General features: G+C 39.8%; 1 protein-coding gene across 1 annotated transcript in view; it reads right to left on the bottom strand.

Moving 5' to 3' along the window:
* The window catches only part of CNTNAP5 (contactin associated protein family member 5), an 879838-nt gene that overhangs the window by 38034 nt on the left and 815477 nt on the right, over nt 1-26327 (bottom strand). Inside the window, exons 20-21 of the mRNA XM_024115033.1 lie at nt 14795-14925; nt 6679-6766 (exon numbers count right to left, since the gene is read on the bottom strand). Of these exons, the coding sequence (XP_023970801.1) occupies nt 6679-6766; nt 14795-14925 (219 nt within the window). The remainder of the gene's footprint in view (nt 1-6678; nt 6767-14794; nt 14926-26327) is intronic.

Raw genomic sequence — 26327 nt, 5'->3', positions numbered from 1 at the left:
CAGAGGGAGGCCCACATACCACAAAAAAAAAAAAAAAAAAAAAAAAGAAATAACATTTCCCTATTCTCAACACAACAGGGTTAATATTGACCTGCACCCTGCACCCTGTCCGGAGCCATAGCTGGGTGCATAATCCAAGCATGGCCACTCAGTGTATTCTAATCCCTTGGTCATTGTCATCATCTGGACTTGTCACTTGACACAAATTTGTCCTCTGAGACTCAATCCAGGACTTTTTTCTGGAAATTTTAGAAATGAGAGGCTTTCTTTCCACCAGGGCTGTTGAAATGGTAGTGATCAAGCATGGGGTTGCTGATTCCACCTTTGTTACCATTGAAATTCTGCCTGAGAATAAAGCCCCATAGAGAGGTAAAGAGAGTCAAAGGTGGAGTGAGAAACAGACGGACAAAGGCTGAATCACAGTCACATTTGAACTTCTGAACCCAGCTGTGCCTGAAGCAAAGCCTACACTTTGAAACTTCCATTTTCACCAACTATTATATTATCTATTGTCAATTTAAACTGGTTAAAGCTTGATATACCCTTAAAACAGCCCTGACTGATAGTGACTCATACTCCCTTCTTCAAGCCTCACCACAGTCCAAAATTGCTCTTTTAGAACGCATTTGAGTCCCTCTTTGGAAATTACCTTTATAGCCACTTTTCCAGACTCATTAAAACAAAAACAGAAACAAAGCAAAACACAGTTCTCCTCAACATTGAGGAGATCTTCAAACATCAAAAACTTCTAATGTGTGGAGCCTGTGCTAAATACCAAGTACTTTGCATATAGTGTCTCATGGAAGGCTTACTCATCAGCTCTATGAATTAAATGTTATCATCCTCGTTTTACTGATGAGGAACTACAGACAGATTAGACAATTCACCATGGTCACACAATAGTATTTACAGAGGAGAAAGCCAATCATGACTTAGTTTGTCTCTAAAAAGCTGAGCTGTTTCACTCTGTAATTTTGCTTTTCAGTTTAATATCAATTGGACCAGTCTTGAATCAGAAGGGGGGCCCAACTGTGTACAAAATTAAAAAAAAATAGAGTACGGTCTTCCCAAACGAGTACTTTGCAGTACTCACCTTTCACTTACATGCATAAATTCTGCTGTGCTGTCTAAAAATATCAGCCATAACTCTTCACCTACAAAATGTTTGAGAAATGATTTAACATGAAAACAATCAGGGTGTTCGGTCAACAAGACTCTGATGCTGCAGAAGGTACAGTAGGCTTGACATTCAAAACTGAGGGATTTGGGAGGATCAAAAAACCCTGTTCTGCAGACAAAATCAGAACTCACTTCATCTGAACAAGCCAAAAGCATAGGCGAGCGCTCACAACTAGCCCTACAATTTCTAGATCAGCTGGGCTCTTTTGCAGGTTGAGAAGGAAATTTTTCAATTTCTAATGGCTTGTTAGGGCCAAGTGAATTTTGAAACTACCTGGGCAAACAGCCATCAGAGCAAAAGAATAATGTCTCTGCCAGGTGTGAGTTTCAGCCTATCAAATTGGCAAGTAGGCAGGAAATTAATAAATGCTGGCTGTATAAACGGATAATCCTGTAAGTATGCCCTGAGTGCAAATCTCATTTGAATGTCTATTTGGAATCTGTTAACTACAGTTTAAAAGCAGTACTACAATTCCTTTCCACCTAAACTTGAACATGTTTCCATATTTTAAAAAGTAACTGCTTCCTAAATCTGCAGTACGATGAGTCTCCTCTCAGGAAGAAAAAAATAATAACAATTATAATAATTCCTTAATTCTTAGTTTTCTAAGATGTGTATATATAGATATATACGTGTATATATATATATATATATATATATATATACAAAATGTGTGTATATATATATATATATATATATATATACAAAATGTGTATATATATATATGCCATCAAATTTAAAGATATATTCTGGCAGAGTATATTAAGAGAAGCCAGGATCAGAAAAAATTAATTTAAAAAATATATATAAATAAAAACACAGCTTCTTTTAGAAGTTTCAAGCTCTCTAAACTTCTAAATCTGTCTGAATGTCCAAGTTCTTTAACCAGGGTTGAGTGAGACAGAAACTTAGAAACACACTGGTAAGTCACACTATTTGAATCATTTTCTAAAGAATTCAGTAATTTTCCAGAAATAGATGATCCTGTCCAAAAGGGTGACTTCCCTAAATATATACACTTTTTTTCTTTTTAATGTTATCTTCTCTTTAATCCATTCATGTAATAGACCAGAACCAAGAAATCTTTCTTAAAAGTCAAAGAACGTTAATAAACCAAGGAATAAACCTAACAACAGCCCACGACTTACCACAGGTAAACACCCATAATGCAATTTTAATGTCAATGATTTTATCTTCTATTTTCATGGACTAGTCTCTACATCATAGGAATTCCCAAGAAAGAGACTTTTATTCATCATGGTATGTGTGTAGGCACATACCATATAGAACCATCATTGGTACTAAATAACTACCTTCTAGAATGGTGAATTGGCTCTTCCTCTTACAGAAAGAAAATGAATAAATGTGTTCTGCTTTACAGTGGAATGCTGTTAATGGTCTTGAAGAAAATTGGGACAACAGATTTACTACAATTATTTACCCTTGGTCTATGCTATGAAAAATGCTTGCAAATCCTTGTTTTAGAGTTGAAAATGTCCAACCGAGTACTAGACTCTTCTAAAGTTGTGGAGTAGGGTTGCATTTGTCATAAATACCATGTACCCATTCCTGCACCATCCCTTCCTATAACAAATAAGAGTTCTTTCCGATGCATGAGGCTTCTTTCCAAAGGGTCTGCAGGATAGATGTCCCTCCTTAATAATGGACCTGATGTTTATATCATCTTCCCTCACCTCCAGATACAGACCTTTCATAGACCAGAAGCGCTGAGGTTAATTGTGGATCCAATTGCTCTTGTCTGTTTACAGCAATTTGGATGGGAAGGAAGGTGGGGAGGCAGGAGTCTCCCACACTTAGCCCAGTGAAGACATTTTATTGGATACTCTTCCTCAACCATAATCAAATTCTTTCCTATCTTTTCCAAAACAAAATGACAAGCTGGCCCTCAGTAATTTAGTACCCTGCTTTAAATTTTCATCCTTTCAATCTTATTATTATGGGTTTAGTTCAAAAGACAGAAATGCCACAGGAATATCATACACAGTGGCAATATTAATGGAGAGAAATTTTTAAATAAGAGGATGTTTCTAGAGCTGACATTACACAAACTAGGTGTCATGAAAACAGCCAGAGCTTGGCGGTCTTACAGCCCTAATGATCTCCCTTCCCCAAATTCTCCTGATTTGGTTGAAGTGAGGATTCAATGGCTCAAGATGTATTTAGGTATCAGGGGACATAGACCAGATACTATAAAAAGTAATTCTGCTTCATTAAAATCAATCAACACATTTTTAATGTCTTGCTAAGCTTCAGGAAACAAAGAGGAATCCTAAGTTTGGGGGAGATTTTTTGGGGAAGAAAGATGAAACCAAGACAGTGAGTCATCAACCAACATTAAGGTTGCATCAGGGAAAAGTACCTAAATCGTCTTGAAGAAGAATAGGAATCCTAGCCTTGAGCTATTGCTAGGTGAAGATGTTCACCCTATGACACTTACATTCAAATCAGTGAAAAGGGGACAAGATAAATATAATCACCTAACAGAAAAGGGCACAAGTATAAAACCTCTCCACCTGGGATGTGGCTCTGGATTGAAAAAAACTGTAACAAAAATAATAATAAAATAACATATTATGATATGCAGTAACAACATTTCTTCTGAGACTTCAACCAGAGGTTTGGTCTCATTCAGGCCTTGAGCTTAAATTTATACTCACTCTCTGTCCAGAAAAAAACCCAAAATGAGAAACTGAAATAATTTGAAATTGGTGGCACCTCCTGGCACCAGGCGGAAGTAAACACAAATCTTGCCTGGAGGAAAGCTTTCCAATTTCTGATCATCAGTGTTCCTGCAAATTAATTTCAACCAAAAATGAGCTCACACACATACTTATACACACACATAGCATAGGAGAACAAGCTATCATAGGAAAGAGTTAGAAAACAGAACATAATCGATTTAGATCCCTATGGACTTCCAATACTGCGAATATCAGAGACAAGGTGTTTAATAACTAATAATGGAATACTTAAAGACATAAAAATATTTTAAAAATAAGTGGAAACAACAGATTATCTTAATTAAAAGGCATGTTTGAAAAAGGATAAAGTATTACTTAAAAAAAAATAATCAATGAAAAAATGACTCATTGAATAGGTTTAATGGGATATTAGGCATAAATGAAAAGAGAATTCATGAATTTGAAGATAAAACCCAATGAATATCCCAGAATGTGAGACAGTGATATAAAGAATAAAACTTATTTATAAGACGATGGTAAGACACATGAAGATAGAGTTAAAAAGTCTAAGGTTTACCTAGTGCAGGCCAAAAGTAATTAAGTAGAGAGAACAAGAAAGAAGCATTACTGAGATGCTGAGAATTTTTGAGAGCTAATGGATAGATACATATGAATAATACATATGAACTAGATACACAGGAACTGATGAATAAATGCAGGAAACATAAACATATCAAATAAGACAATTAAAAAGAAATCCACAATCAGACACATGGTAATAAGACTGCCAAACACCAAATTAAAAGAAATGACCTTAAAAGGAGGTTTTGGGTGTTGGGAGTGGTGGTGGTCAGAGCACTTTCAAAGGCAGGACAGGCTGATAGCCAGCTTTTCAACAGCCAGATCAGAAGAGTCCAGTGTTGTGCTGGCGCGAGTTTAACCTGGATGTCTAGCAGCGGGGGAGCCCTGACTTGCAGAATTTCTGAGCTCCTGGAGTAAACACTCCCAGGATGGCTGATTTCAAACTACCCTTGTGACATCACCAAAAGCAGAATTGGGCAGAGATGTATGTAACAGGTCCTTAGGAGCCATTGTGAGCTGGCTCCATCACACCCATGGATAAATCCTTCAATGTCGAGTTGTACGCCTAGCAAAATTATCTTCCAGGAATAAAGATGAAAGGTGAAACTCCTGTTTTCAGATAGAGGACCCCTTATACAGAAAAAACTTCAAAAGAATTTACTTCAGAAACAAGGAAATCGAATCTGGTAGAAAGTAGAAGGTTCCAACAAATTAGTGACTGAATTAATAAATCAAAAAAGCAGTGTCTACATAAAATAATAATAATTATTAGTAGGAGGGGGGAATGGAATAAGAAATGAATGTAAAATTCAATCTAGAAGTCAGTCACTGTTGATTGGCCCATTCAACTGCCATTTTAGCAACTAAGACTGACATTTCCCAGACCTGACAGCAGATAGATTTCTGGATGCACATTACGTTCTGGAAATTAAGTACTGTTTATGAATCTGGAAGGCTATAGTGCGACAGGAGTCATTCTTCTGCCGTTTCAGCTTTTTCTACTGGCCAGCAAAGTCATGGTAACCTGAAGTATTCTCTGCCACCCTTTTTAAGAGACCTTCTCCACCTCTTGGGAGTTGACACATGTCACTGCGGCCACAGTGGCATCTGGACTCTAGCCTCGCATTAGGGAGGGCCTGGGAGTTAATAGCTCCCCACTCATGAGCTCAGAGCTGCCCGGGGAGTTACTCCAAAAGACTCTAACAAGAATGCACACACTAAGTGTGGCCACAATTTTAAAAGCAACTTATTTCCTGAATTAAATCCATTCCTGCTTAAAATGCCTCGGGTTACTAATGTTTTCTGCACTGTATTGTGACTGAGAGAATAAGAAAGAACATGCTAGAATCACAGGAAAGTTGACAAGTAGGAAATAAGGAGGCAGAAACAAATCCAATCATACAAGTAACCCCCAAATGCACAGGGGCTTACATTTGCCAATTTATAAAACAGAAGATGGCCAAACTGGATAAAAATGCAGTATTTAGCTATAGCTCTTCACAAGATCATATATAAGGCTAAAAAAATAAAAGATTGAAAGTGAAATATGGAAAATGATATACCAGGCAAATACCAACTCAAGCAAAACCGAATTAGCTATATTAATAACAAACTAGATTAAGCACAGAGACATTAAAGTTAAAAAATATTACTTCAGTGTGAAAAACAAGTTCAATTCACCGAGAAGATATAAAAATTTCAATCTTGCCTACGCCTAATAAAAGTCATCATTGGACATAAAATGAAAATTCACAGAACTTCCTGTAGGAAAAAAAGGACATCCATTATTATCGTAGGAGACTCCAATCCTCTTTGAATTTCTGATAAATTAGAAAACAGATTAAGGACTTACAGAATTAAATAAATGGGTTGCTCAAATCCTTAAATTATTTAAGTGAAATTTACATAAATTTAAAGAATTCAGTAAACGCTTTAAGTTAATTAATTTGAAATTACGTAAAAATAATCATTTTGGTGAATCACTTTGTTCATTTACCTTACTCGGGATTCTACAAAGTAGAAGTAGATATACATGTATATATACACGCCACTTTCTGGTCCTGCTACACGTACCTCTCAGCCTCCCATAGCAGGACTCTTGGTTCTACATCTTGGATATTATCCACATCTTGGTGTTTCCCCTGATGAAAATTATTTATTACTTTATTTATTTGAACACAGCCTGCCGGAAAGGTATGGACTAGAAAAACAAACCTGTGACTTTGCCCAAAGTGAGGGACCTGATAGCTCTGAACTCAACCTCGGAGGAGAAGTTATAACTGAGTCCGAGGTGTTGATCCATCTGCAGGAAAAGAGAAAACAAAGAGGCATCAGCAGAGGTCCGCATGTCCAGGACATAAAACACTCCCATATGAAACAGCTTTGAAAACACACGCAGGGAAGAGCCCTCTCTGGGACTTTCTCTCTGGAGAGATGAGAAACGTCTCGCTAATTCTCCCACAATGCACATAAAATACCCGTTTCTTTACTCTTGGTGAAATAAAGGCTTTCACACAAGTCTCCTCCCTGGGAAATTCTGTACAGCTTTTGACAGGTATTTATCTCCCCACTGAGAGTTTCTCACCAAATGCTTTGCTGCAAACAGGCAAACAAATGAAGCCTTTCAAGAATGCTGGCTGTGCAGAATTAACATTAAAAGGAAAGCAGGCAATTCATTCCCAATCTCTCCCCCCTTCTCCCCATTTGGTCTTTAAAACCATTACCGCCTCCTTTGCTCCAGTCATTCTGACCTGGCCTCATTCATGGGTGCCCTGGGGGATTTTCCTTAGTGAATATTTCAGTTTGACAAAAGGTTTGACCCTGGGGAGGGGAGGCTAGCTGAACAGCTGCCATCAACATGAACAGATGATAATCCCATCTTGCAGATGAGTGAAAGCCAGGAGGGAGATTCTTTGGGACTTTATCTCTAGGGTCATTGTTTAGGGAGCCCTCCTTTCCACACACATTGTTAATTCCAGTTCCATCTCTTTGTTCTCCTCCCCATTTCAAGGCATCGTTTCCCATCCATCCCCAGGTTTTTTCTGTCTAGTCAAACCCTACCAGTTTCTTCCCGGCTCTGCTCTGAATATTCATATGATGTTATCCCTGGGAAGGATCCTTGTGACATATCACAGTTCATCTGTAGGAAGAGGAGACTAAGACCCCGTCAGCTGCATGCCCGTCCCCAGGATCCCCTTGGGGAGCAGCTGATCAGGACACATACCTAGCCCTCCCAGCTCCCTCCACCAGGACCCTCCTTCTGCACCCACAGCTGCTCAGAGTGACCCTCTTCCAGGACTCTGGGTCCTGCGGTGGTTTCTGCTGTGAAGGAAGTCAGTGGCTATGACTCGTGACATGTGATTATACGGTTTCTTTCTTTTTCGTTCATGAAATTATGCTTTAATAATACTTGTTATATATTGAAGACTTGGTATGTATGAGACACCACACTAAAGTATCCTTCAAAATGCATTCTTCCCTATAATACTGTGAAATAGACATTATTGCCCCTGTATTTCAGATGGTGGAACTGATGTCACAGAGATCACAAACTTGGGCAAGGCCACACAGCATCACATAGCAGTGTCCCCTCAGCATGTGGCCTGCCAACCACACAATATGGAGTTTGCTTCACTTGTCCATATCTCTCTAGATGCTTGAGCAGCTGGTAGACAATCACTGTGTGTTCTTATTTCTGAATTTCTACAAAATTCATTCAACAAATGTTTGAGCACCTTCTATGTGCCAGTTACCGTTCTAAGTGTTCCCAGAGTCCACCTCCTCCCGGAAGCTTTCCTTGATGCCTTGGTGAGATTAATTGATCCTGTTCTCTGTTTCATGGTGCCTTTTAATTTTTTTCTACCTCTAAACTTGCATTTAAGATGCTGTATTTTATTTTATTTATTTATTTATTTATTTTTTGCGGTACGCTGGCCTCTCGCCTCTGTGGCCTCTCCCGTTGCGGAGCACAGGCTCCGGACGCGCAGGCTCAGCGGCCATGGCTCATGGGCCCAGCCGCCCCGCGGCATGCGGGATCCTCCCGGACCGGGGCACGAACCCGTGTCCCCTGCATCGGCAGGCGGACTCTCAACCACTGCGCCACCAGGGAAGCCCTAAGATGCTGTATTTTAATGATCTGCTGGCTCACTCTCTCGCTCTCGCTCTCTCTCTCTCCCTCATTTTTCCCCACTAAACTATTGGCTCTTCGAGGACATCTTATTGATACACGTTTTCTGTAGGTCCTACTATAAAAAATGGGAAAGTAACTCCAAAGATAGGTTTGTTGAGTGAATAAACAAACATCCTGTACTGATTCCCTTTCTATCTTTTGGGCTATGAAGACAGCATCCATCACAACACCAGAATGCCTCTGGCTGCCCTGGTGGCCTCCACACCTTTATACAACATAGGGTTTTTCATACCCATGGTCCTCACCTGCAATCTATTTATTGCCCAGATTCAGTCCTTGCCCTGAAGGAGTTTTCTCTCTGCCTTATCTCAGAGCTCTCACCTACACTCTGGAACCATCTCTTCCAGCAAGGGGCAGGGTACCTCTTCTCATGTTTTGTTGCCCAGGTTGGAGAGGAGGCTAAAGTGAGTGGGAATTCCCTGCTGAGTGGAGAGCAGTAGAAGGGTTCCTAGAACTGAAGGTTGAGCTGAGATTCCTCTAGCTTCTGCCTCTCACCTCCTCCCCAGGCTCCAAAGGATCAATTTCCTATGCAAGTGATTCATTCCCTCAACACTGTCAGGCTTGGAAGAGCTAATTGTTCTAGTATATGAGTCATTCTTGTCCTACTGTTCTGCTTTGTGGGAACTTACCTGGTCCTTTCTACTTTAAGCAGATGACAAATAAGGGGGAGAAGGAGGTGAATGACACTTACTCAAAGGATTATTTTTTTTAATAAGTATTTATCAAGGTTTGGAGATGAAGGTAGGATGATTCAAAGAAGGCTTGAGATAGTTGCGGAACGGATTCCAGCCCTGACGTGGAGTGAGGGCACCTGAGTGCACCTGAGGGCACCCTTAGTACTGACTCAGGTGCTGGGTTACCCATTTGAAAAGCTTAGTAAATGCACAGGGCAAAAGCAAAACAAGTGGGGGGCTGTACCACAAATATTTATTTCTAGGACCTCAATCTTTATGATCGGGGCCAGGCAATCACTGAAGTCTTCAATGAGAAATACATTATTATGTTATATTCCCTTATGTTTACTTTATGCTTTAGGATTGCTTTTCTTTTTAACTGCTCTTGGTGAGGTGGTGAGGGAGTGAAGTACCACAGTCCTTTAAACTTTAGGGTGCCTAAAATTTGTAATCTGGTCTCGAGAAGCTTTGTTAATCTCAGAATCAAGGGTGCCCAGTGGTCTTGTCAAGTCATTAAATGAGATGAGAAAAGGAGGGAAATTGAACAAATCCTTCTTTTCTTTCTTTCTTTTTTTTTTTGTGAGCCCTAGACGCCAAGCTTTGTGCTTGGTCTTTTGGTTATGCTCTTTCACAGAACCTTTACCAGAACCGACTGAGCTCAGCTGCATTTGCACCCCATCCCATTCCCACAACACTCAAACTTTTTTCATAGATAAATAGACTGAACCTCAGAAAGGTGCATAACCCATCTAAGATTCCAGAGCATAAGTGATGGAGCTGGGATTTACACCCAAGCCTGTCCCACACTAGGGATCCCTCTCTTGATCTCAGGGTCTTCACCTCTCAAAGGAAGACATTAACTCCATGGATTGAAAATGCTGGGCCTCCCCCTTCTTTACAGCTCATAATTGTGCTGGCATTTTGGTAACCTGGGTTAATCTGTTTAATGACATTAATATATTTTAAGTAGGGACCCTGTAGATTTTCCCTCCACCACCAGGGCACGGGTCGGGGCACCTGAGCCTTAGAAACCACTGGCCAAATTACAATTCTCAAATCATCACCAGGATTTCTCACTCTTGCCTGCAGCCCTGGTCCCTAAGGACTCCTTCCTAGAGTCACACAGAGCAGAGAGGAGAAGGACTAGCAACTCAAGACTATACCTTGTGGGAGGGTCTGTTCTTAGCTACTGGAGGCCTCTGGCTGGCTGAGTATATGCTAACCATCTGCCCTCTCTTTATAACTGGTTCTGAGTAATGCCTGAGAGTGAGATGGAACAGTAGCTTACCCCTTTCTGTTTTTACTAAATAACTTGTTCCTTTTTTTTTTCTTTTTTTTTTGTTGTTGTTGTTTTGGTTTTTGTTGTTGTTGCTTTTTAAATTTGGCTGTGCAAGCCACACGGGATCTTAGTTCCCCAACCAGCGACTGAACCTGCGCCCTCGGCAGTGAAAGCACAGGGTCCTAACCACTGGACCGCCAGGGAGGGCTTGTTCTAAGTGGGGAGGAAGGAGAAGAGATAGGGCAAGGGGGGGTGGGGGGGTGGGAGTGTCACAGAGACAAGTGTGTCATGTGACTATGTCAATAAATTGATTTAAAGTTAAAAAACAAAGAAACTCTCCGTCTCCATTTTTTTCTGCTACTTCTGTGCTTTGGAAATGGTATGTCTTCCACCGATATGTGCTTATCATTGACTACTGATTGATTGGTGGGAACCCTTGAGATGGAGAAGAGAAGGGAGTACCCCATTGTTCTCTCACTGCCCTATTTGTGCCTTTTGTTTGTGGAAAGAGGACAGGAAATAGAAAGAAAAAGAGAAGGGGTCATATATGCAAATGCCCACCAGCATGCCGCCTAGATGTCCCGTCAAGGCCTCAGTCAAGACATGTTCAAAAAAGATGTCATCATTTCCACCTCCTTTGTCCTCTAATCTGGCCTCAACCCAAAGACTTTTAACTCTTATTTCAAGAGTCAATACTAGAGGTGAGTCCATTAAATTATAATCATTCAGGAATGGTGATTGTGTCCTATATTTGCCAATGATTCCTGAACTTCCTCCCAATCAAAAAAAGAATATTCAGTCTTGACTTATCCCATAATCCATATCCAGACAGTCACCTAAGGCTACTGACGTTCCTTCCAGACTTTTCTCAAGTCTTCCTCCATTGGCTACCCCACTGCACTAGTTGAGGCCCTTCTCTTCTCTTCCTGCCTGGTCTCTGTCCTATATCTCATGGCTCCCAAATGTGTATTTCCATGGAGCAATCAGTGAGCCTCTGGAAACAAAAGCCTACCCATGCTACTTTCCCTGCCTAAAATCCAGTGGTTTCCCTTCCCCTCTCCACAGGGCTAATTTAATCTTCTCCACATAAGCCTTGTGGAATTCATTCACCTAGGTCAAAAATATTTATTAAGGATCTGCTATATGTAAGACACTGCTTGATAAACTGGGGGTTCCATGGTAATGAAAATAAACAAGAATCCCTGTCCTCCTGAAGCTTACATTCTAGAGGAGAGAGATAGGACAAGAAATTAGATAAATAGATAAGTTGTATCGGATGCTAGATAGTGCCTAAGTGGTTTAGGATTGAAGTCAAGGAGCTGGATTGCTTTATTAAATAAGGCACCCAAAGATGACATCCCTGAGTCAAATTTTGAGTGAAGTCCTGAAGGAAGTACAAGTACAGGTAAGCAATGCAGATACATGAACAATTGTGCTCTAGGCAAAGCAAACTCAAGCATATTCAAGAGCTCTGGAAATAGCAAGCAGGCCAGAGTGGCCTGAGTGGAGTTACAGAGGGGACAGGAATAGGTGAGGTCAGAGAAGTCACAGCAGGAAGCGAGCAAGGTGTGTGCGGTCATGGAGGTGCTCTTAAGCCACTGCAAGATCTTTGGCTTTACTTTGCATAAGAAAGGAAACCATGCCGCATAGCACAGGGAGATCAGCCCGGTGCTTTGTGACCACCTAGAGGGGTGGGATAGGGAGGGTGGGAGGGAGGGAGACGCAAGAGGGAAGAGATATGGGAACATATGTATATGTATAACTGATTCACTTTGTTGTAAAGCAGAAACTAACACACCATTGTAAAACAGTTATACTCCAATAAAGATGTTTAAAAAAAAAAAAAAGGAAACCACGGAAGGGGTCTGGACAGAAGAGTGTCACGATCTGACTAACGTTTTAATAGGATCACTCGGGTTGCTGTGCTCAGAAGAGGATGTAGGGGAACAAAAAGAGGAGCAAGGGTATGTCAATTAAAGGCAACTCATGTGATCCAGCAATCCCATTCCCAGACAAATATCCAGAGAAAACTCTAATTAGAAAACATACATGAACCCCAATGTTCATAACAGTACTATCTGCAATAGCCAGGACAGGGAAGCAATCAAAGTGTATATCGGCAGATGAACAGATAAAGAAGATATGATATATACATACAGTGTAATATTACCCAGCCATAAAAAAGAATGAAATAATGTCATTTGCAGTAACATGGATGGACCTAGAGATTATCAAACTAAGTGAAGTAAACCAGACAAAGACTGATGTCATATATCACTCATATGTGGAATCTAAAAAATCATACAGATGAACTTATTTATGAAACAGAAACAGACTCACAGATATAGAAAACAAACTTACAGTTATCAAAGGGGAAAGGGAGTGGGGGAGGGATAAATTGGGAGGTTGAGATTAACATAAACACACTACTATATATCAAATAGATAAACAACAAGGTCCTGCTGTAGAGCACAGGGAACTATACTCAACATCCTGTAATAAACCATAATGGAAAAGAATATATACAAAAGAAAAGGTCACTGTGTCAAATGCCAGTGAAAGACAAATGAGGAAAAGACCATTGGATTCGGCAAGATCCGGCCACTGCTCTCTTGAGAAGTGTGATTTTGTGGCCGCTCAGTGACAAACCTTCATTGGGTAGGTTTAAGAAAAAGAAGGAGGAAATTTGGAGAACAAGCCTATAATCAACATTTCCAAGGAACTGGGCAATAAACTGAAAGAGAAAATGGGGCAGTGCATGGAGTCAGATAAGGAGTGAGTTTTCCTTCCCTCCCGACACCATACTTTTTTGTTCATGCTTTTGGTTTTCTTTAATGCCTGTAATACTTGCATGCCTTATGCTCTGGGAAGCCATTAAGTAGAGCTGGAAACATGCTGTAAAGAAAGGTGAGGACGGTAATGATGCAGTGATGCTCTCCACTAGGTATGAGATCTGGCCCACAAGTGATTGGTCAGGTCTTCGCTAGAGCCATTAGCTGTTCGTTTTCAGCAACAGGAGGGAAAGAGGTGCACAGACACAGATGGAAGTAGGTGGAGAAATGTGCTGAGAGCGTGTGGATGTTCTCTTCTGAATGCTACATTCTTTCACAGAAAGAAGGAAATGAAGTCATCTACCAAGAGTGGAGATTGAATTGCAATTGTCAGTGGTCTAAGGAGAGAGAGGGAGAGTTTAAAATTGCCATCTAGGAGATCAGGAGGATGGATGAATTAACAAAGACTAAGGGGTGATTTCTGGGCAGAATTAAGAGCTCACCTGAGGTCATGATTCTAAAGGGGGATGGTCTGGACTCTGCCCATTTTCTATTGCGATCCACTATTGCCTGGTGCTCCACTTTATACCAAGACCCCGGGAATTCTGTGGAGTGCCTGACACACACTCTGCTCTTTCAGACAGCTTTGCAGGGGCTCACTGGGACCCTCTGCCTCTTTCTTCCCCACCCAGCCAATTCGAAATCAACGTCAAGACTCAATTTACTCCTAACTTCCTCCAGAATGTAAGTACCGTTGGTCTTTGGACAACATGTGTTTGAACTGTGCAGGTCCACTTATATGAGGAATTTTTTCAACAGTAAATATTATACAACAGTACTATGGGATCCCCCATTGGTTGAATCCACAGATGGGGAACTGTGGATACAGAGGAACTGAAGACAGTGAGGGCCACCTATAAGTTATACTCAAGTTTTTGACTGGGCGGGGGGTCGGTGCCCCTAACCTCCCCTCCTTGTTGTTCAGGGTTACCCGTACTGATGCCCAGATGAGGTGGGTGCCCTCATCCATGCTTCTGTATCACCTGTACACACTCCTCCCACAGTCTTTACCCATCCCTTGTGATTTCCTCATTATGCTACAGTTCAGGGGTTATCAAAACTGAACAGGTATCAGCATCTCCTGCTCCCCCTCCCCACACAAAAGTTTCTGATTAAGGAGATCTGATGTGGAGCCCAAGTTTTAGTATTTCTTACAAGGTCCCAAGTGATACTGTTGCTGATGAGGGGGATGCACCCTGAGGCCCACTATTCTAATTCTCCAGAGGCCAGGGCTGAGTGTGGTTTTTACCTGTCCCCAGAACTTGGCTGCACAGTTGGCTCGGGGTCGAAGCTCAGAAAAGTTGTATTGGGCACCAAAGGCACATTTGGCTGAATGAGAAGAAGGGAAGTAAGGTACCTGAATGGTAAACACTCTGCCCTCTCGGTTAATCTTCAGGTGGTGCAGTCTTCTGTTGGCAAAGTTCTCTGTATCGATGGTGAATACATGGGTTTCTTCCTTGCTTAGCTGGTAGCGAACTTGTAAGCTCCCTTGAAAGACAAGCATTAGACATTAGAATTAAAGATAGGAGCCATAAATGCAAAAATATGATCAGATTGTCTTTTAATTGATTGTGACTGTTTTCTAGGGACCTATGTCTCAATCTTTTCCTTATTCACATTTTTAAAAGGTATGACATATCTTGTGACTACAGCATCTAGGCCCACATTAAAAATCCTGAGTATAGCTGAAATACTTTTGTGTGTGCATGTGTGTGCGTGTATGTGTGTGTATGTGTGTGTGCTATCAGAAACCAAAAGACCAGTTTGGAAAATAAAACAACCACAAGTCTATTTTGTAAGTGGATTGTGAAAACTTTAATAAGATAAAATCTTTTCCCATGCTCTCTTCAATTCCTACCATTTCCTAGAACTCCCTTCATTGGGGGTGTATTTTCTCACTTAAAAACGAATCATAGCTCCCTAGCAGTAGTATATTTGGTGCAGAGAGGAGCTCAGGCATGGGGCAAGAGGCCTGCCAGGGGAAGGGAAAGGTCCCATCTTGTGAACTAGTAGGATGGTGGCTGGCGTGCTCTTTCCGGCTCCTTCTATTTCTAAGAACTTGGGTTTTTAATATATAATTCAACCCAATAAAATAAATCAGCATGTGATAATTATGTGTCAGGCATGGTGATAAGGATCACATTCCTTGAAGTAATTTGGGACTCTCTTACCATCCCACTGTGTGGGTCATTCACACACACATTCTGTATGTACCTACCCATTTTAGAAATCACTTCCATTTTATACATCTTTACCAACACCTGCCTAGCAACCATCCATCTCAGATGTCAGTAATCTCAACCAGGACCCTGTCAAGGTATTTATTCCATATCTTCCCCAGCATTCCAGTTTAGGTCTAAAACACCTCAACCATTTCTTCTAGAGCTCTGCAGATATTGATCTCACCTTCTTAGGAGGTTTGATGCAATCAGTGACTCCTTAAGTACCCTAAGAAGAGCTCCTGAAACCTCTTGCTAACTCATTGTCACACAGCTCCTAGGAGGAGAAAGTCAACCCATGGCTTTTCAACATAAGTTTGACACCCTTAAGGGCTGACTCCAGTCTTATAGGAGGCACTGGGGTGAGATGGTGACAGTCAGGGCCAGAGGCTCATTGATCGCCTTCCCCTCAGCTTTGTTGTATTCAGCTGCTTGGTCAGTGAGCAAAGACGCACGTCTCTCCTTCTAGTGTATATTCTGGTGTCATGAGGTTACTGTCAGCTTCTTGGATGGCATTACCCGGGACCCCACAAAGTTCATTGCCCTAAAGCCCTCTTCTATCTCCTTTTTATGATTCATCTGTCTGTTTCCATTTCCTCCCTAGAGGCTCCCACCACTACCTTTGCATCCAAAAGTGTTTAACATAATGGTAAACTTTGCAAGTTTATAGTCCAATAGACAGAGGGAAGATGCTCTGAATCTAATAAACAACAACAACAACAAAAGGATGGTCTTAGGTGTTCACTACAATTTATTCAGGGAACTATAATGTATCCCCTCCTGTGTGTTCTCCATTTCTTTTTTTTTTTTTTCTGTTAGTATATGTTGACATTGCTACATTATAAAGGGCATGCATTTGCGGGTGTGTGAATATGGGCTGAAATAAGATGTTCACGGTGTGGAAATTAGAAATTGACTTGAGCCCCAGTTAAGACTTTTCCAAATATGCTTCTGGAATAAACATACATATAATGGAATGACCTTTGGTCACCGGCAACTATGCTGTAAAAGTTTTAAAGGCTCTTATTAATATTGGAGCACTCTAGCTGTATCTAGCCTCACTTTTTTAGGTCTCCAGGCAAAATCCATATCGTCATTTTTAGAACTATGCAACAGGTGTTATCAATGTCATTTAAAAAAATGTCGAAGAGAAACCTGATTCCAAAAAAAAAAAAATTGTATTTAAGCACAATGATAAGGAATCTATTTTAAATCAAAGAGGATGTAGTCATATTCTGTTAAACTTCCTTGCTACTTTCTGGACAAAGTTACCACCCCTCGGCTTCTATTATGCTTGAGTTCCTGCTTATCACTGCTCTTTCATCTAGAACAGCTTTTTGTTCCTTCCTCCATTTGATTGATGAAGGAACAGAGGTGCAAGGAGGAATAACTTTTCATCATTCATAGTAAGTGATGGACTCAGAAACGAAATCTAGTTAGCTCGAAAGAGCATGGTTTTCCCATGGAACACAGGGTCCCATGTGTTCATCTCAGCCAAGAACGGTCTTCCACTTCGACTTTTCCCTTTAAGCTTATTCCTACCCAAACTACAAAAGTAAGCACCAGGTTACCTCTTCCAGGAAGGCTTACCTGGCTTCTTCAAGGTGCCCTCTTCTGCTCCTATAGATCCTGTGCTCACTTCTAGCCTAACATGTATTGGATTGTGCTGTCTATTTACTTGCTTATCGCCCCTTCCTTCTTTCCTTCCCTCCCTCCCTCCTTCTTTCCTTCCTTGCCTCCCTCCCTCCCTCCCTCCTTCCTTCCTTCCTTGCCTCCCTCCCTCTTTCCTTCCTTCCTTCCCTCCTTCCTTCCTTCTTTCCTTTCATTCTTTTCAAAACAACATAAATTGATTGTGTCAAATTCTGGAGGCTAGAAGTCTGAACTGTTCTCTCAAAGGCTCTAGGCTAGGACTCTTCCTTGCTTCCTCTGAGCTTCTGGTGTATGCCTGCATTCCTAGGATTGTAAATGCATCACTCCAAGTGCTTCCTTTTCCTTCACATGGCTTCTCCCTGTGTTTCTCTGATAGATCTATATTCAAGGCTGCTCTAATACTCTACAAATGATAACTATATTCCTTTTAGTAAACCATTTTACTATTTACATTCTTCTTGACAGTCACCTACTCATGAGAAGATGAAAATTATGGACTAGAAACTCGGAATTGGAAATTCCAACTATATATCTAGTTCAGCGTCTCGATTTGGGCCTTAGGAGATAGATTCTCACACCTCAGTTTTTTCAAGAACAACACTTCGTTGTGTTTTATGTGTTCCCACTTTGCCAGTTTTCCTACACTAGTCTGTCTTCCATACTGTCATTAGTGTGAGTATTCTAACATAGACTTACTTGGCCATGTGAGTCCACTGCTTAAAAAACTCCAAGGCTCCTTAATTTTACATGAAACATTCCAACTGCTTAGCCTGACATGCAAAGTCCTTTTCTTACCTTCCAACTTTATCACATACATATTTTTCATAATTGAATCACAACTGAACTATCCCAAATAATACCCCCCAAATAATGTTCCTCCTTGCCTTTGTGCACTTTTTCTTCCTCTGGGACCACCCCTGCCTCCTTGTCTCTATGACAACCACTTCTCCTTCATTAAGACCCACCTGATGTGACCTAGGTCTCCACTTGCTCCCCAAACTGATAGTATCTTTCCTTCCTATATTGTCACTGTGTTCACTTTTAGTAACAACCTCAGTGTATCATGCTTTGCTTGTCTTTCTCCTTGAACGTAAGCTTCTCTAGGAGGAATAGGTGCTTATTCATCTTTGTGTCTATAGAGAATAACACAGGGTGTGCTATCTCAAGTCGCCAAAAGTCATTTGTTGAATAAAATGGCCACTCTGGAGAATGTTATTACCACTTCATCGACATTATAAACTAGCAATTATTCAATGTCTACTGTGTGTCAGATACTAAATTAACAAATAGTTATAATGTTATAATTCTATCTTGAAGGAGTTCATAATCTGAAGCAGGCAAAAGCAAGGTCATACTTGTCTGCTTATATGCCTACCATGTATTAGATTATTTATTTATTTATTTATTTTAACATCTTTATTGGAGTATAATTGCTTTACTATGGTGTGTTAGTTTCTGCTGTATGACAAAGTTAATCGGCTATACATATACATTAGGTTTTTAATCTGGTACTAAAGATATTTTTTATCAGATTCTCAGATTAGAAAGTAGAATTTCAGTGGAGTAAAATGCTCTACAAGTAAAACATAATAATAAAAATAAAAGTAATGATATTCATAATGAAATGGGATTCAAACCCAGGAGTATAGAACTTTAAAGTGTATGTTCCTCCCACTAGATCATGTTGCCTCCGAAGACATGTCTGGTCAAACAGATGGATGAGTTGATGAATAGAGAGGTGGATGGTTGGGCAAAGGGAAAGGTAAGTGATTTGATAGACAATATAGATACATGTTTTGTGAATTCAAAAGAGTGAAGACAATGAGAAGTTACAGGGTTGAGGTCATGAGAAACAGTGTTTCAGAGAAAGAAGTTTATTGAAGAAGGTAGAACTGAATTAGGCAAAAAAGAAAAAAAAAGTACTATGCTTATGTAGCTGTAGAGATACAAGCAGAGCAATGTGTCTGAATTTTACCATGCTTGAAGTATAGACCCATAGGCCAGTAGGGCTGATGAGAATCTTGGCACATGTTCACCCAACCAACCTCCTCATTTTGAAAGATGGAAAAACTAAAACCCTAGAACTTGGAAGAGAGTGGTAATAAAGAGAGAAGCCACATGGAGAAGGCTTGTATTAGAAGGACAAAGAATTTGGACTTATTCTTGTAAAGAGGGACCCCATAAAGGGCTCTAAACACATTGTGACTGGGCTGATTTATACAAAGTGATATTTAAAGAAAATTAGCCTGGGTACCCAGTGTCCATGTCGTATCTAAATGGGAAGACAAATATACCAGCTCCCACAAACATCAGTGGAAAAACCCATGAGGTGCTGGAGTACCACGAAGGAACAGGAGTCCATTCTTATATTTCTGTTAATAGAGCATGTGAGTTTCTTGCTTTATCATTTGACTTTGAAAGAAGGAGCTCTTTTACATGTTGATTCCCATCCAATCCTCATCAGTTAACATCAATTACAGACTGATGCAGCTTCCTATGCAGCCTTTAGTGTCTGCTAACCAGATCATCCTTACCAACTAGCTCCTCTTCTATCTTCATTGCCTGATCCATCCTCTGGTTGCTTAGGCCAAAACTCTAGGAGTCATTCTTACTTTGTTCATTTCCTCTACCAGATATACACGCTACACATCCAAGTCATCAGCAGGTCTCTGGTCTCTACAAAGGAAATCCTGCGTCTCTACACCTCTTTCCAGCTCAGCCACCACACCGTCGTCCATCCATCACCATCTCTCACCCGGACCATTGTAACACATCTGAACTGACTTCCCAGATTCTAGTCTTAACTCTCTTTTCCCTCACACCCCTCCATTCTATACACAGAAGTCAAAATAAGCTTTTTAAAGGGTAAATCTGATGTCATTAATTAAAATGTTTTAATGACACCCCAATGCACATAGAATAAAATCCAAATTCTTTCTCTAAGGTCCTACATGAGCTTATTTCATTCTACACTTGCCCTCATTCACTAAACTCCAGCTACTGTTGACCTACTTTGTGTTCCCCTAACGTGCGGAGTCCATGCCTGCCTTAGAGTCTTTACAGCTGCTTTTCTCTCCACGTGGAATGTTCCTCTTACAGATATTTGCCAGAAATCCCCTCCTTATTCATGGGCCAAATGTGACCCATGCAGTGATGCCTCATGTATCCATGTATCCCTACCTCAATACCTCCTCCTAACAATGTTTTCCAAACTGTTAGTCATGATTGATTAGTACATCATGGAATCAATATCAGAATTCAGTATCTGTTATTACTAACTGCAGCCTCTCTGTAATTCCAATTATAAGCATTTCACTCTCTGACTGCAACCTTCTCCTTTTTGGGTTCCCTTCATCTAATTCCTGGATTCCCACAATCCTTTTTCTTTTTCTTTTTTTTTTAATTGAACTATAGTTGGAGGATGACGCCAGTGGTGATGATGTTGGGGAGAGGGCCATGGGAAAGGAAATTCGAGAGAAATCAGTTAACAGTCAAACTGGATTTCTTTTTAATGGAAGTATAGTTGACTTACAATGTCATGTTACTTTCAGGTGTACAGCATTCAGATATATATAGATATATAGATATATAGATATATATTCTTTTTCAGATTCTTTTCCCTTATAGATTATTACAAGATATTAAGTATAATTCCTTGTGCTATAAGTAGGTCCTTGTTGTTTATCTATTTTATATAAAGTAGTGTGTATATGTTAATCCCAAACTCCTAATTTGTCCCTCCTCCCCTCCCCCTTTGGTAACCATAAAGTTGTTTTCTCTGTGAGTCTATATTTGTTTCATAGATTTTATTTATATAAGTTATATAAGTGACATCATATGATATTTGTCTTTCTCCATCTGACTTACTTCACTTAGTATGATAATCTCTAGGTCCATCCACATTGCTTCAAATGGCATATTTCATTCTTTTTATGGCTAACAGTCCACTGTATATATGTACCATATATTCTTTATCCATTCATTTGTCAGTGGACATCTAGGTTGCTTCCATGTCTTGGCTATTGGAAACAGTGTTGCAATGAACATTGGGGTGCATGTATCTTTTCGAATTATACTTTTCTCTGGATGTATGCTCAGGAGTGGAATTGCTTGATTATGTGGTAACAAAGAAAATGGGCAGAAGATCTAAATAGACATTTCTCCAAATAAGAATACAGACAGCCAACAGGAACATGGACAAAACTACAATGAAGTATCACATCACACCGGCCAGAATGGCCATCATTAAAAAGTCTACAAATAGTAAATGCTGGAGATGGTATGGAGAGAAGGGAACCCTCCTACACAGTTGGTGGGAATGTAAATTGGTGCGGCCACTACGGAGAAAAGTATGGAGGTTCTCACCTGTTTGAAGACATCACTCAAGCAATACTCCCTTTCTTTACAATTTTTCTTCCTCTCTATGTCGTCATTCCCATTAGCATTTTTATTTTCCAGTTTCAATGGAATAAAAGGAAACTTCTTCAACTTTCTTAATGTTAGCCATGGCCATATTTCTCTGCTCTCTTCTTGCTTATGATGCAACTCCTGAGGCATCATGTTATACTTCCTGAATCCTATTGCTCTTTTCCATTTGCTTTTAAACTCTTTCCAGTAAGATTTTACCCCAGGGTCTCCATCAAAACTTCTATTGCCAAATCATCAATGACTTCCATGTTGCTAAATCCAATTTTCCGTTCATGAACTCCAATTTATTCTCACCAGCCTTGTACCCAAACACTCTCTTCTCTTTTATAAAACTTTTCAATTGCCTTTGAGAACATTACTCTCCCCTAATTGTCTTCCCACTTCACTGGCCCCTCCTTTTCCCTCATTTCTGAGTCCACTATTTCTCCTTGTCCTCTTAAAGTTGCAGTCCCAGGGCTCAGCCTGTGGACTTCTCTATCAACACTCACTGCCTTGACAATCCCATCTAGTGTTATGGCTCCAAATACCATCTTTGTGGTTTCTTAGGGCTACTGTAGCACATTGCTCTGGATGCTAGAAGTTTGAAATCAAAGTCTCAGCAGGTCCATATTTCTGCCAAATGTTCTAGGGGAAAATCTTTCCTTGTCTCCTCCTAGTTTCTGGTAGCTCTTGGCAATCCTTGGTGTCTCTTGGCTTGCAGCTGCATCATTCCAATCTCTGCCTCTACTGTCATGTTACATGGCCTTCATCCCTCTGTGTGTCTCTATGTGTCTCTGAGTCTCTGTATCCTTATCTTCCTCTTCTTATAAGGACACCAGTGATTGGATTCAGGGTACACTCTAATCCAGCATGACTTCATCTTAACTAATTATATCTGTTAAGACTCTATTTCCAAATAAGTTCACATTCTGAGGTTCTGGGTGGACATCAGTTTTGGGGGGACACGGCTGAACCTGGTATGCTATCTAAATGCAGACCAATATCCAAATTTATACCTCCAGCCTGGTCTTCTGCCCTCAACTCCAGACTCCTCTGTTTAATTATCTCTCTTCTTGGTTGGCTAATAGGCACCTCAAACTTAATATGCCCAGGACTGAACTCATGACCTCTTCCAAACCCGTTCTTTCTATGACTCTTCCCAACTTAAGCACCGACAATCCTATACATACAGGTGCTCAGCCAAAAAATCTTGGATTCCTCTCTGGTGTCTTTTTCTCATACCTTATGTCCAATAGGGCATGACATAGTTTGGTCCCCCACCCTTCAAAATAGATCCTGAGTCTCACCACTTCTTTGACTCCCCACCAATTCCACTATTACCAATCAACTCAACCAGTCAACCAACATTTCTAACCCAGACTGTTTCAATAGCCTCCTAACTACTTTTCTTCTATTCTAACCCCTTGTAGTCTATTCTCCCCAGAGCATCTCAAGCAATCCTGTTAATGCATAAAGAAGACCAACCACTCCTCTGCTCAAAGTCCTCCAGTGGGTCTCCATCTTTCCCAGTGTAGAAGGCAACATCTTTGGTTTTCTTTTTTGAAATATAGTTAATTTACAATGTTGCATTAATTTCAGGTGTACAGCAAAGTGATTCATATACATATATATAAGAAGTATATAAATTTAATTCTTTTAAAGATTATTCTCCACTATATATTACAAGGCATTGAACACTGAATGTAGTTCCCTGTGCTACACAGTAGGTCATTGTTGTTTATCAATTTTATATAGAGTAGTGTATGTATGTTAATCCCTAACTCATAATTTATCCCTTCCTGCCCTTTCCTTATTTTTTAGCAATCATAAGTTTGTTTTCTATGTCTGTGAGTCTATTTCTGTTTTAATAAGAAAAAGAGTAAATAAGTTCATTTGTATCTTTTTTTGTACATATAAGTGATATTATATGGTGTTTGTATTTCTCTGTCTGGCTTACTTCATTTAGTATGATAATCTCTAGGTTCATCCATGTTGCTGCAAAAGGCATTGTTTCACTCTTTTTGTGGCTGAGTAATATTCCATTGTATATATGTACCACATCTTCTTTATTCATTCATCTGTCAATGGACACTTCTTAGGTTGCTTCCATGCCTGGGCTATTGTAAACAGTGTTGCTATGAACATTGGGGTGCATGTATCTTTTCAAAATTAGAATTTTTGTCTTTTCCAGATATATGCCCATGGACACTTAGGTTGCTTCCATGCCTGGGCTATTGTAAACAGTGTTGCTATGAACATTGGGGTGCATGTATCTTTTCAAAATTAGAATTTTTGTCTTTTCCAGATATATGCCCAGCTAGAAGGCAGTATCTTTGTTGCGATTATAAGGTCCTAAGGTCTTCATTACCTCTCTCTCCTCACCATCTACTACATTCCCCCTCATCTCTGGGGCCCAGCCACAATGCTTTCCTTACCAGTTCCCAGAGAACAAGCACATCTCTGTTTCAAACTTTGCATTTCCTGTTCTCTGTCTGGAATGATCTTCTCTGGGTACTCACAAGCCTCCTCCACCTCATCCCTGACTCCTTCACGTCTTTGCTTAAATATCACTGGTTTCAAGAGTTCTTCTCTGATGACCATGTTAAAAACTGCAAGATCCTCACCTCACTCATACTATCTCTGATTCCTTTATCCTGCTCTTTTTTTTTTCCCAATAGAGCTTATCATCTTCTAACATTTTGCTCCTTGTTACATTTATGACTTACTGCCTATCTCCCTCCATTAGAATGTATAAGGGTAGAGATTTAATAATATAGAAGAATCTAGAACAGAAAACATAAATATGAGCCACCATAGGTAGGGAAAATATTGTTTCAGACATACAAACCCATGCTGAGTCACTATGTAAAAACATTTCTTACTGTACATTTTGACCAGACATTGTCAAAAGGGCCTGGCTTTTCAAATAGCTATTTCTATAGTATTTATCACCAATCTACTCATTTATTAATTTGTACATTTTTCAATTTGTTCAGCGATTTTCATCCCCTATTTAAATTGAAAGCTCCATGGTAACAGAACTTTACCTGTATTTTTCCCTGGGAGAGTCTCAGTGTCAAGAAAAATGCTTAGCATATAACTGGGTGGAAGGGGTTCAATAAATATTTATTGAATTTTTTAACAGAATGAATGAATAGGTATTTTCAGTGATATATTCCCTTTATCTCATCCATGCTTAAACATATATAATGAAAGCAATTATTTAAGGGTTGATAACAATAATTTTAATAATTATCATTGTTATAGCTATAAATGTTAGCTATTGTTACTGTTATAAACAGTATTATTAAAATATCATTTATTGCCCATTTTGTTCTAGGGATTGTCTTAAATGCTTTTCTCATATTTCATCTTTAGACCTCAAAAATATGTCATACACATTATTATTTGATGCTAATTGTACATATGAGGACAATTTAGTTTGTCTAACTTGGATGGACATTTAAATCTCAGCCATTTCACGCAGACCTTTCCTCTAATCTGATTGTGATCTGCATTTCCCATAACCTCACAAGCATGGAAGGGTAGCATCCACACTCTGCATCTCTTCCTTACACCCACATATGAAGATAAAGCATCTAATAAAACCCATTTAGATGAAAGAATATGTCTGTATGCTAATCCCGCTTAGTTAGACTTCACAGAGAAAAACATAAAAAAACAATTTGTGGCCATTCTGAAGCCAAACTCAGTTATCTAGAGCTTGTTCTTATATCACCACATGCACAATTGGATGCTAAAATTCATGAGATGTCTCCAAAAAAGCCCAAAAAACAGAAAACATAACAAAAAAAACCTCCATATTTTTAAGCTTCTTTGAAAAAAAGAACGTTTACACTTAAAAGAATTGCACACTCCATGGAAGATAAAGTCCATTATCATGGCAAAGTTAAACATTATGGTTATTCTCCCGAGTTTCTATCTTTGGCAAGGTGAGGACAGATTAGAACCAAAAAGAATCAGTTACCCTGAAGAAAATATTCTCAGCGCTTTGAGAATTTCTCATGAGTCAGCAACTGCAATGCGCTGGGCATTCTCAGATCTACTCAGCTCTGATGGTTTTCTGGGGCTCGATTTATTTCTTATTCAAAAACAACCTTGAAAACTCTCAGAGGAAGTCATAAACAGGTACAAAATCTTCCAGCCTATTTGGTGATGGGTTGTGGTTTACTTCACACAGCCTTATTCTAAGAACCTTCATAAGCAACAATTATCTTCTTCTATTTTAGCCTTTCTGTTTTCATTTGCACAAAATATTTCACAATCTCTTACCTTTACTGAAAAGTCATTTGCATAGAAAAAGAGTCCCATTACTGGGAATAAATGCAGACCAACTATCCCTCGTCCATGGCATTCTGTCCAGACCCACTGGTTCCCTATTACCTGCATCATGTAATGTCAGTCTTTTTTCAACAAAAGAAAAATACATAAAATTCTGAAATTAGGAGTTTAATTTGTATTTGTCAGTTGATATGTATGAATGAAACCAAACAAGTTCCTCTGGTTCAGGCTTGTCCTCTGAGTTTAGTCTTTACAGCATGTGTAAAATGCACAGACCACAAAACTCCATGGGAGACACTGGCCAATGCTTTA

Source organism: Physeter macrocephalus, chromosome 2, assembly GCF_002837175.3.
Source record: "Physeter macrocephalus isolate SW-GA chromosome 2, ASM283717v5, whole genome shotgun sequence".
In the NCBI taxonomy this organism is placed as follows: Eukaryota; Metazoa; Chordata; class Mammalia; order Artiodactyla; family Physeteridae; genus Physeter; species Physeter macrocephalus.
Note: the sequence above shows the minus strand (reverse complement) of the source record. Positions and strands in the feature narration are given on the sequence as shown.